This window comes from Temnothorax nylanderi, unplaced genomic scaffold (genome assembly GCF_030848795.1).
Source record: "Temnothorax nylanderi isolate EJ_2023f unplaced genomic scaffold, tnyl_v1.0 TNYL_tig0256_pilon, whole genome shotgun sequence".
NCBI classification, from domain to species: Eukaryota; Metazoa; Arthropoda; class Insecta; order Hymenoptera; family Formicidae; genus Temnothorax; species Temnothorax nylanderi.
The window spans coordinates 116,277-128,963 of record NW_027249318.1 but is presented as its reverse complement, the minus strand read 5'-3'; the positions used below and the strand labels follow the sequence as shown (position 1 = coordinate 128,963).

The following is a 12,687-nucleotide window of genomic DNA, read 5'->3' as shown; positions in this document are numbered from 1 at the left end:
CGCTAATAGTGTTCCAGACTTTGTAAACAAACAGTGGCAAATGCTGGCCGTATTGTCCTCTGAAAAGAGGCAGAAGCCAATAAAATAAAAGAAGAAGAAGAAGATATGTCAATCTATTTCGCTATCACAAAATATTTGATATTATTTCTACAAAATAATTATACTCGGAAAAGAATAATTTTGTTCGATTATGAGAGCATTTGAAAATATCGCATATTGTGTATCTCTATTTGTGTCTTTATATTGACAAGAGAATTTATTTTTAATTGCTCGATACAAATATATATTGCTATTAGAGAATATTATCTGTTATATGCAAACTATTTAATTTTTTAAAATAATTTAAACGATAGAAATATAATAATAAATGTTAATTTAAAAAAAATTAAATATTGAATTAATTATCACTTATTGTTATTTGAAAGAATGGTTGAATCTATTATTTAAAGAATAAAATTTATCTTTGCTTTCATCGTAAAATTATATGTGTATTTATTCTAATCATCTTTAGATTTTATAGACAACAAAGAAAATAAAAATATATAATTTTAATAAATTGATGTCAGATTAAATCAGTAAAATTTATGGTAATCTTATTTTTTAAATCTCTTATCAAAGTTACAAAATTTTATTTTTAAGTCGTAAAAAATTAGGAAAAAAATAACAGTAAAATTATTTCTATAAATATTTTCAAATTAAAATGAAAATATATTTCATTCTTTGCATATACGTTAAATTTAACATAGTTGATATGTCCACATGTTGTTGACAAGTTATATACTTGGAAAAAGTTAATTTGAAATAAACGCATATCGCTGCTTCATTAAATCAATGTGCAATGCGAGAAAAATATCCAGCATTATTTTTTAGGGTGTAGAACAGTGTCTTAATAAAAGACATATTTGATTATGTTTAATACTAATGATTTAAAAATATTAATTTCTAAACATTAAGCCAGATTTTTCATAAAATTTTCACAGAAATAATTATTCAATTCTCATCTCCGAAAAAGTATTACATTAATACACATGTATATACATATATTTCAAGAATTGATTAAAATTAATTATCAAGATTTATTAGATCGTATCTCAAGACTGGTTTTAAATGAATTTTTCAATAAAAAAAGCAACTATAAGCGAAGTCAATTGTTATGCAATAATGCAGTATTTAAAGTACACCGTAAATAAAACATCGAATAGTGGGTTCGTAAATACAGTAGTCTAAATAAAATAACATTGTTTTATAATTTCTTCCTAACGTACAGATAGACGTAAAAGACTTTTTTTTACACTTTTCTCTGTAAAACAATACTTTCTATTTAAATATTATAAATTTGAAAATATTAATAGTAAATTTATAATAACAATATAACAAGATATATCGAGATATAGCCCACGGAAAAATGTTGACCTACAACGTTAATGCAATTTAATGTTAAAATCTGTTAGACTGTTGTTATATACTGTCAAGTTTATCGATCTGATTAAAAGTTTAATTAGCTAAAAACATTTTTTATTTACTTAAAATTGTTATGTTTTAATTTTAGATTTAATTAACGGACAAGAGTTGTTATATAAAATGACTATACCAGTAAAGTCATAAAATAACATTTATCAATGTCTCTTTGAAATGTAGTCTCTTTATTATAAAATAATTTATCATAAAACAATACAAGTTGCCCACATTAAAAGCACCATTAAAAACAAAATGATCTTACGTTAGCGTCGGCACAAGCCGACGAAAGCGTAGGAAATAAGGGGGGTGGTATGCTGAGCCGCGAAAGTAATTAGTCTTATCCATCACTGCGATTGATCGTGACGCGGCAAGAGATGCAAGTCTTTATCTTCTCCATTTTCCGAGCCTCGTGAGTATATATATACGCGCGTGTCCGTCAGCCGTTCCCTTTCTTATCCGTATATTCAATTGACGGGTTACCCGCTCGCGGGTGCTTCATTAGCTTCTCGCTTTTCAGGGGTAGGAAAGGATGGGGAATTGTTATATAAGTTAAGAAAAAAATAAAATAAATATGTTATAATCACCGAGTATTTATTAGAACTTTTAGAAATTTAATTAAAAATTTATTAAGCTTTAATTTGACATAACAAAAATATTTAAATTCTAACAAAATCAACAAAAAAGGTAACTTTTTTTTAAAATTAATATAGACCCCCATATTCTAGGCATCTACTAATAAGAATCATCTTAGGTATCATGAGATCCATTGCTTATGCGGAACATTTAAATGAGTAACAAAGTATTTATTTATGGAAACAATAATCAAATGTGTAAAAAAATAGATTTAAAAAAATAAAAAAGTCTTTTTATCATTTTATAATTAGTTTTTACGAATGCAAGAGTCGCAAATAGAATTGTTTGCCTCTTCACAAGCTACGCAATCGTACGTTCAAAATGTGTGTGTGCTTCTCTCTCTCTCTCTCTCTCTCTCTCTCTCTCTCTCTCTCTCTCTCTCTCTCTCTCTCTCTCTCTCTCTCTCTCTCTCTCTCTCTCTCTCTCTCTCTCTCTCTCTCTCTCTCTCTCTCTCTCTCTCTCTCTCTCTCTCTCTCTCTCTCTCTCTCTCTCTCTCTCTCTCTCTCTCTCTCTCTCTCTCTCTCTCTCTCTCTCTCTCTCTCTCTCTCTCTCTCTCTCTCTCTCTCTCTCTCTCTCTCTCTTCTCTCTATCTCTCTCTCTCTCTCTCTCTCTCTCTCTCTCTCTCTCTCTCTCTCTCTCTCTCTCTCTCTCTCTCTCTCTCTCTCTCTCTGATGTAATTGAAGCCAGTTTTAATTACGCCATTGGAGCTGGATCCAATTACCCCATTTGTGTAATTTTTGGTCGGTGATTAAAAAACAACTATTAAAAAGATTTTTAAAATTTTAAATGTTTTAGTAAGCATATGATAATAACAACAAAGAAAGAATGAATGCAATTAATAGAAAATTGAATGAAATCAATTAATGGAGAATAAAAGTACTTACTCGTTCAAGAGAAAAATCGATAAAAATTGTAATGGAGCGGGCGGAAACACGACGAGCATTTTCCCGGGCAAACAAAGCGAGATTGATGGATTGTTCGAATAAAAGCGTTGTTCCACAGACAGTTACTCACACGGGCGGGCTCGGACATATAACGCGCGATAGTCAATTTATTCTAAGACGATTCTTATTATCCCGTGATTCCTACTCCCCCGTTTTCCCCATATCACGCTCATACGATAGAATCCGCGCGAATCGCGCCCGATCGAATTGTCGTTTAGTTTTTTGTTTAATTATCGCTCGGCCAGCTGACCGAGCTCGAGAGCGAGCAATATTGCGGATTGATACGAATAACGGATCGAGGTCAACAGCGAGGTGAAGCGGCGATTTCGAAATAAATGGTGCGGCCATTCCAGCGATTTTACCTAGTTGGATATGACGTGATCGTCATCGGGTTAAACGACGTCACCATCGACGCTCCATTGGCTATCCACAATATCGTCTTGTTGATGACTAAAATATATAGTAGCTAGCGAGCCGCCGTCGCGTCGTACGACGAGTCTGCCGTAATTTTCGTCAGCAAACTTCACCGTTAATGAAACTTTAATCTCGAAGTATTTATAATGTCGTGTTAGGTACCGCAAGACGAGTTGGAATTGTGTCGGCGGAACTTTATGTCACAAATGAGTAGTGAATGAACGATTGTGACAGGGGAATCTAATTTGCAATCATTTCAACAAATTGCCATAAGACTTTAATATTCATTATAATGAATAATTTAATTCTCGAATTAATTTTCACACTTGATTAATAACAACATTTATTTGGCAGTTATCTTTCTTATTTCCTATTTGAACGTGATAGGATGCCTCGAATTCTTATATTTTCGATCTTAGATACCTCCAGGACTTTTCCGCGACTTTGATTGTAAAATTTCCCCGGTAATTTAATATTTTATGTTATTGTGTACGAAAAAATCGTGTTTGTAGGAAATGACAATGAATCCCGGATAGGGATTCGATCGTGATAACGCATGGTTACCTTGCCGGTCACTAAATATTAGAGTTTACCATATTTCATATATACGGAATTGCAAATATTTACCATACTCATCTTGAATTTTCATGATGACACACTGTAAACGTGCCTTCTCGCGTTTGCTGTATGCGAAACGCGGTATTGCAGAAACTGTCTAATATTTGCGAGCAGATTTCGACACGGTGTTATTCGCAGACGGTTGATAAACTAGCGCTTCTTCCCGGAAGCTCACTGTCCTGCGCATGCAGACATTGTAGACTAATGAACATTGCAACGCACCTGTGGGACTCCCTTCGCAACTTTGTCTTTCATTCTGCATGTTGACACGGTAGTTATTGCCATAATCAAGTTAAACTCTACCGGGATGAAAGGGCCGGCAAAGTACAATGGTGATTGCTGAATAATGTTTGGCGAGAGAATTACACGCGATCAATGTCGATTTTAACGAATGAGCGGAATAATCGGAACCGAGAATAATTAAAATATTACGATTGCTTTTTAATTGCTTTTTAAAAATGCCCACGTGAGAATATAGGAATAATTACTTGTATACTGTATGATTGATTTGAATCTAAATGTATTTTAATATTTCTCAAAGGAAGGAAGAGAGAGAGAGGGGGGTAGAAGAAAGATTTCTATACTTTGATATATTTATATCTTCATATTTTTAAATCGAAAAATTTCTCTTGATTTAAAATTTTAAAAATGTATATGTATATCTACTATAAAGCATCATATTTTTGCAAATTTTATATTCGCAAACTCTAACGCTCCTAAGTCCCTATATCTTCGAATCTTTGCATTCTGTAAACTATGCATCCTGCCAACTAGTCACAAAGCTTCTTTAGTAGTCGCTTCTTCACTTATCAGTTCTTTCTTCTTTGTAGCTTTAACTCGTTAAACTTTTGCAACTTTGGATCTTCGGATCTTCTTATCTTAAACTTTTAAAAGTTTTCCCGTGGCAAATGGTGCTGATGCTCACACGCTATCTGAAGTGATGAAAAATTTTCTGCGAAACACATCAATAATTTTGTACGTACGGTAAATAATTCTTTGAACAATTTTGTTTACGCATATAATTTTATATGTATAGCGAGATGACTATTGAATTACTTACTTACTGAATTATCAGAAGAATAATATAAGCAATTATCTTAATCGACCCATTCAAAACTCACTCATTAAGATGATTTACTCAAAAGTACACAGTAAAAAATCGTGTGTACATACATAGCGGTCCATATGTTAAAATTTTCTTGTGTTACCAAGATTTGATTATTATTTCAATGTAAAATTAACATACAACAGCTATGTTATTATTTCCTTAACATTTTCATGTGTTATATTTACGTCAACGTGATAACTTAACACTTTATATATGTCATTTAGAAATTAAATATTATTTTGAGTTCTTTTAACACAATTACTTTAAAAAATCAACACGTCTTAAAGTTATTTCAACACATAAATAAAAGTTAAAGTAAATTTTCAAATAATCGTAAACTTTGACAAACAAAATAATTAAATTGATTAAAATTAAATGTTTCTATTACACATAATTCAAGTAAAATCTGTAAAATAATTAATATCATGTGTTAATATAACTTGAAAAATAAAGTCAAAAGAACAAATATAAATGTAAAGTATAATGTCAATTAATTAACATTTCTAATTTGTCAACAAGTAACACACGATAAATGAGTCATTTTAACTTAAAATTTAGAGTGGACTTTCTGGGACATGTAAAAAATGTTAAAATTACGTATTATTTTTTACTGTGTACAAAGTAGTTTAACAAATTGTTACATTTCAAATTGACAATCAAACTGTTTACAAACTGAGAGGTACTTTAGCTTACTCTTATTTTTTTACTTAAAAAAATAAGACAGCCATATAAGAGTTATACGACTTTAATTTAAGTCAAACTCAATTTCTCGAGACGGAAGCTACGAGGATACGTATGTGCGTGCTTGCACTGTCGTTTGTTCTCATCGCTGCACTTTCCAACTGCAATTTCTCACAACCGCTGGGAATGTTAGCTTCGATTTGCTCTATTTGTTTTCCAACGATTTCTCGTATTGATATATGAATAAAATTTGCCGTAGGAAAATCATTCGAAAACTATAATATTTTTATATGGCTTAATTCGTAGTTATTCCCAATAAATCATTAAGTTTGCAATTCTTTATCACAAAGAAGACTCGTCATAAAGATTGTAGGTTCCATAGTTTCAAAAAACTCTCGTCAAAGAGATCCCACGTCAAGATTTAAAAAAATGTAAGTGTCATTTATGAAACTTTTATTTTTGGTATTCACAGTCTCTTTTACGTGCCCCGTCTTTAATTAACCCGGAACTCCTGATTGAACTTTAAAATAGCCCTTTAAGTGACTTATCGAGCATAATGCACGCATTATCTATTCATAATTTTTTAATCAACGTTGTGAAATAGCTCAACGAGACTCGGTAACAATTTATGACTCTCTAACCAACACAATAACCTCTCACTCGATTTTCTGTTGTTTTTAAAATATTTTGTTACACATAGAATATTACATCGCGTTAACGAAATTTTTCATGAGAGCACAAAATCGCTCGGCCATCGATTAACGAGAGCTCGATAAATAATCCGCGCACGTGCGTCCTCACTGTCCCATCATCAGGGCTCGTATTCACACACTTGACATAATAATTTAATCTATTTCCTTTCATTTCCGCCACCGACGACCGACCCAGTTATAACCGCAAACCTCTATTTAGTTACGTCATGACGCTGACGTCGCGGCGCATGATTTAGGAACCAGCGGCCATTGTCCGTGAGACAGAACCAGGTCGATTGCAGTGATTTCGTTCGGACGTCTGACACAAAAATATCCGATAAAAATCACCACAACTTAATCCGACATTACCTTGCGCAATATGCGCGCGAGTTGAATTGTGCGGATATGACTCCACGTGTCAGCATAAAGTTCAGTCAAAGCGAGAAATGCGCAGTTACAGTTTGCGGACAGACGTAACACACACGTATTAATATTGCTTTATATGTTACTCTCTTGTGTGGCGTGCATAAATTAACTATAAATTAAAGAGCGAAGCTGAAAAGGTTTGAGTTTAATTCGTTGATTTTTCTAGCTTTATAATTCTACAGTCAAACATGTGAAATTATTCTTTTGTCAAAAATTAGAATGATCCTTAACTCGAGAACTTGAGCGCTTCATTTCTGTTTTGTATAAACGGTCACCTGCGAACCTACTTTTACACCCCAATTAAAAGACATTGTTATTAATTACATATTGCATTTTTTGGATTGTCTATAATTTATCAGTATTTGAGGACGATATGCATATAGATTTATTCAACATTTTCCAAAAGAAGTGAGGAGAAACCAAAAAAATATTTAAAAAACAATAAAAGCAAGTTAAAATTACTGTAACGTGAGCTTTATTTTTTTGCACTGGGGTATTTAAAATAGCCCCAGGTGCCCGTTCTCGGGTTAACAAAATTGAATTTATTTTCAGGAATTTTAGTCGATAAAATATGTTCAGGGTATCCCAAGGAGAGACCTGTGCTTCATGATAACGCACTGTTATCGGGGCATACATTATACAGATGAAACAGACAAGTAAACGGTGGCGAGAATTTTTCTTCACGGGGGCTCTCGCGAGCAATTTATTTCGCGAGAATCACTACAAAGGGATACGAGAAATGTGCGAGATTTTCGGGAAGTAAAGAGAAAATATGAAAAGTGATATGAGATATTTTTTTCCTTTCGTCAGTTATCGCGTGATTGGCAATCATGAAAGACGTTTTTCCCCTGTACAATTTCCACCTCATTTTCGACCTTCCTTTATCATCCCAAAAAGCAATTTATTTCGAAAATGCTTTATATAAATTATGCAATAATCTCTCCAAAAACTCATAGTACGAGAATGGAGCATATGTGATGCTTTATAAATGTACGTTGATATTATTAACATATTGAGATTAAAAAAAAATTACTATGTTTAAAATAATATATAATCCATATTTTTGACTTTTAATAATATTTAATTCCATTGTTTACTGTTCAGTTGCTGCGTGCTATATCAAGTTTTGCCTATGGCATATCATATTCATGACCCTCTGGTTATTTCGGCAACGGTATTTGTGTTGAGCGCATTTGTGTTAAGCGCATTACTCAGGGTGGCCTAACGCGTGAAAAAAAAAACACCTTGTTTGCCCGCAGTGTCTATACTCCGTATAATAGTATGGACCCAGATAACAGCTGACTCACGGTGAGTAAAGGGAAGAAAACCGATCGATCGACGTGTCGCCTCTTCTCGGCGCGCGACCTCAGAGAACTCGAGTGGCCCCGGCCTCGAGTAATTGTGTACAAAAGGCGGCTTGTAGCCTCCTCCGCTATACGTCCATAAATATTTAACCTGTTTTCATCCGCCGTCGTCGGACGGCGGGCCGATGTAATCGTAAGTGCGGAGGATTGGCGTGCGGATCCCGCGGATAGAATCGCGTCTCCCGCGCTCTCGAACGAGAACGAGACCCGTCCTCATTTGGCGCGACTGAACGATAAATATTTACGGATGTTTCCACTTCGGTTTGCGGGACCCCCGGCGCCATTGTACTTTGTAATATTCGCAACCGGAGGAGGACGGCGGCGGTAGCGATTTGGATTCATCGCGGATGTATAATTTCCATCGATACATATTTATCACGCGTCCCACACGCTGAAACGAATCGCGGTGACGTAATGGGATTACCCGAAGTTACATCTTGAAACATAAAGTAACGTCTACACATTTTCCTTATTGCTTACACGATATTTACGTGAACTTTCTTACATTTCTTCTCTATTGTGTAGAACATTCATTTGTAGCTCTACATACATATACCTACGATCTCTATTGACGTTTACATGCAACAATAACCATATTTTTTAAATTATATTATCGCTTTGATCCTTCCTTGCTCCGCGAAGCAAACGGTAGCTGGTTTTGTCCAACTCTATATTTGTTTACATAAAAATTAATTCCGCGAGTTAATTCTATTTGCAGCAGGTATGACACTCTCTTTACTGCGAACTTTTTGACCTGATGTATAAAAACTAAAACAAATTTTAACATTAAATGTTACAGATAAATGAATATAGAAAAGCATTCAATAAAAACTGCAATTTTATCGTTATACCTATCTATTTTAGTAACATAGCTCATATAACAGTTACACGTATAGCATCTGTTTTTCTTAAATTTATATAGAAATATACAAAATCGATTTTATACCAAACTATTATAAACAATGGTTAATTTACAAAAGAGGAAACAAAAAGGAAGAATATTATTCATAATTAGATGAGAATAAATTTTGAGAACAAATATGTGATGTGCGTTAACGTATCTATATTACAACGACCTAATTTCTACTCTCGCGCAGCCTTTAATTAAGTTGCTGGCAGCATCATTCCCGAAATATTTCGAGATACTATACTCGAAATATTTCATAGGATATCCCCATCAACCGGACATACCCATTTATTTCGCGAATTTTGCCATATATCTTTGTCTATATATACATCATTAATATCTATAGTAACATTAATAACATCATGTATCATTAACATTATCATAACGTGTATCAATCTGATATATTATAAAATTATAGGTGAAATATACTGCAATTCATCGAATAAAACAAACTGTTATTTACTAAGCAGATCCCCCTGCGTAGCGAAAAGCAGCCTTTGCAAAACTTATATCTCTTATAGCTAAATGATGCGCGCAAGTTTGTTGTTGTAACATTAAACTTCTTTCCAGTAATTGCACAAATAATGGAAAGATGCCATTCATTCGCCATTGCAAAAAATGTCATTGGCGATGAATAGAGATTTGCCTAAGGAGATTTTTTCCATTTAATCCCCATTAAAAAATCCCGATTTCCTTTCGAATGAGGAATTATGGAGAAAATCTCCTTAGGCAATTCGCCATTTATCGCCATTGACATTTTCGGCAATGGCGAATAAATGGCAATTTTTCAATAAAGCCTTTTACTATGCGCTTTATTAAGTAAACAAGAATTTGTGCATCTTATTGGGTTGATTCATAAATTCAAAAAAGTTGCATTTTACAAACTAAATTTTTATACTTAAAAAAACATTATAACAGTATAAAAAACTAATTTATAAATGTAACTTAATTGCAGCAGATAAAAGAATTAGATATCGTGGATCTGGTTTGAGGAAGTGATTCAGTAATTGTGTATAGCGAAACTTATTTATGAATCAACCCAATGTATTACACGATAATTGCATTAGGATATTTTTAGTTTAATTTAAAAAATTCATAAAACAAATTTATATTTTACAAATTAAAAAAATTTAATTTGTAAAAAAATCATAAATTAAAATAATTACACCTACTATTGTATTTTTAAATAAGGTATTTTTTGTTTAATTAAACATTTATGAAATAAATTTATATTTTACGGAAAAAAATTTAATTTGTAAAAAAATCACAAATTAAATTTATTTAGAAAGAGATTATATATGTAAAAAAATATTTTGCGTATTCCAGTATGGAAAAAGATTTTACCAGTATGGAAAAGATTCAATTTTAAACTGTATTATTGCACGTAATAATTCTAAAATATAAGATAATATATCCGTGAATATTCCAATTAAAACAAGTTCTCACGGCGATTGTTCATCGGACCAGGAGTGGCGAGAGCACTAGGAGTTGTTGCATTTAATCAGCTTTGGGGAAGATGTTATCCAATCGTCTCTCGCCACCGTTCCGGCATGGATAACCGACTAAAGCAGCGCATCGTTACTGTTGCTGAAGTTTGGGTAACTCCCAGAACGATGGCACGCGAACAACCATATCTATTTTCGTGAGACGCTCATTTCGCTAAGGACCCAAGCCATGATATAGTGCTGACGTATGAAGCACGAAAATTCGGAAAGGGTAACTACCCCGAGGCTGAAAGCTCAGAAACTCTCAGTTGTGCTCCTATGCACTGCAGCTTCTTCAATGTTTTTTGACCTAGTAATGTTGACTGAAATCATGGCGTAAAGTGTACCGTAAGCCGCGTTTATTCTCTTTCGGCTATAAACTCTGTTTGGCGCACTTACGATCTATTCAACGTGAAAATACTAATAGATCAATTTTTATATAATTCTTCAATTTTCAATGTATTTTGTTAAATTAGAATCTTAAGATGTTATGTTTCATCACGTGTCTTAACGTGTAAAATATTTTATATTAAAAAGGGAATAAAAGTGAGAGAAAAATAAAAGTTAATCGTTCCAAACAGATTTGTGATAATTATCAATAAAGAGATGCGAATTTTCGAACCTTTCCTCGAATCAGTAAATTTCTTATTGCACCTTGGGGAACGGAGAGTGTTCTCTAGCTCGAAAACATATTGGCGATTGAGCTTCGACACGATAAAGCTTGTTATTGAGTCTATAAAGAGAATAAATGTCTGAAAGATAGAAGGAAGAAAGGGAGGAAGTAATGTGCGATCATGCGTCCTGAACGTTCCTCTCGATCAAATTTCTATCCGTATTCTCGCAAGCCCATCGGGGTCATAAATTCCTTCCTTGCACAACCGCTGTTTTATGTCAAATAGATTGAATCTTTTATCTCAAAACCGACGTGAAATAACGTAATTTCTGCGTAATTTAACGAAATAAGCCCCGTGGCAGAGTTCACGCGCAACAGACTGCACCATCGCGCGCGAGAACAATCGGAAAACGAGTATCGATCGTTAAATTTATTTGAAGACCATATTGTCGTTCTTTTTTATCACCAACGCGAATCAAACTACCCTAATTTGATAAAATATATATAATAAACCGTAACTTTTTACAAAATACAGAGCTGTCTTTTCCTCTTATAAACTGCTAAAGAAATTAACTTAACTTGAAGAACGCTTATCGCCAGCTCTTTTTAGCACTTTAAAATTTTACGAAATTATCGCGTAAGTACTGCGAAACTTACAAGCAGTACGTATCATCATGCTGAAGAAATTGTAACTTACTTGATTCATGTACGATCTGACGAATTCCATGCTTTGATCCAGAGCGTAAGTGTCGCTGCTGCAAGAATCGAGGATGAGAGCACCCAGCGTTGTGTTCGGCAGGAGTTCTGTATCGGCGTTAATTTGGTCCAGAACGTACAACATGGCCTCTAATCGTTGCATACCCTTCTCTTCTTTCACGGCCCCGCACGGCGATTGACCGACGGAGCTTGAGACCTGAAAACAAATAAATGCGCGCACGCTAACCAATTTGTTCTTTTTTTTTGTACAGTTTGGTATAGTTTTTAAGTACCTAATATTTATATTTTTAGACTTCCACTTTTATATTTCATATAATGATGTAATGTCATATAATACGTCGCGTAATACATTTAACACGAAATTCTGATTTTAAATAAACTGCAATCTCTTTTTAATTACATTTTATTTTTCCGCTATATATTTCACATACGTTCAAATATCGCAAGCGTGAGCAATTTAAACGTACTAATGTCAACGCAAACGCGGATAATTTTTCGATCGGAACGAGCAGTTCTCCGGAAGAGCGATATCGAAGAATAAGGTAGACGTTCAATTTCGATGGATTAATGCCCTACTATTCCCCGGAGCCATTCATTTGTACAATGTCTCGCTACAATGGCACGTGTA

General features: G+C 33.7%; 1 protein-coding gene across 4 annotated transcripts in view; it reads right to left on the bottom strand.

The window, feature by feature from the left end:
* Positions 1–12,687, bottom strand: part of LOC139780011 (metabotropic glutamate receptor 8) — a 179,021-nt gene that overhangs the window by 101,755 nt on the left and 64,579 nt on the right. For all 4 annotated transcript variants that reach the window (XM_071718538.1, XM_071718540.1, XM_071718539.1 and 1 more), the window contains exon 3: positions 12,040–12,255. In XM_071718538.1, the coding sequence (XP_071574639.1) occupies positions 12,040–12,255 (216 nt within the window). The remainder of the gene's footprint in view (positions 1–12,039; positions 12,256–12,687) is intronic.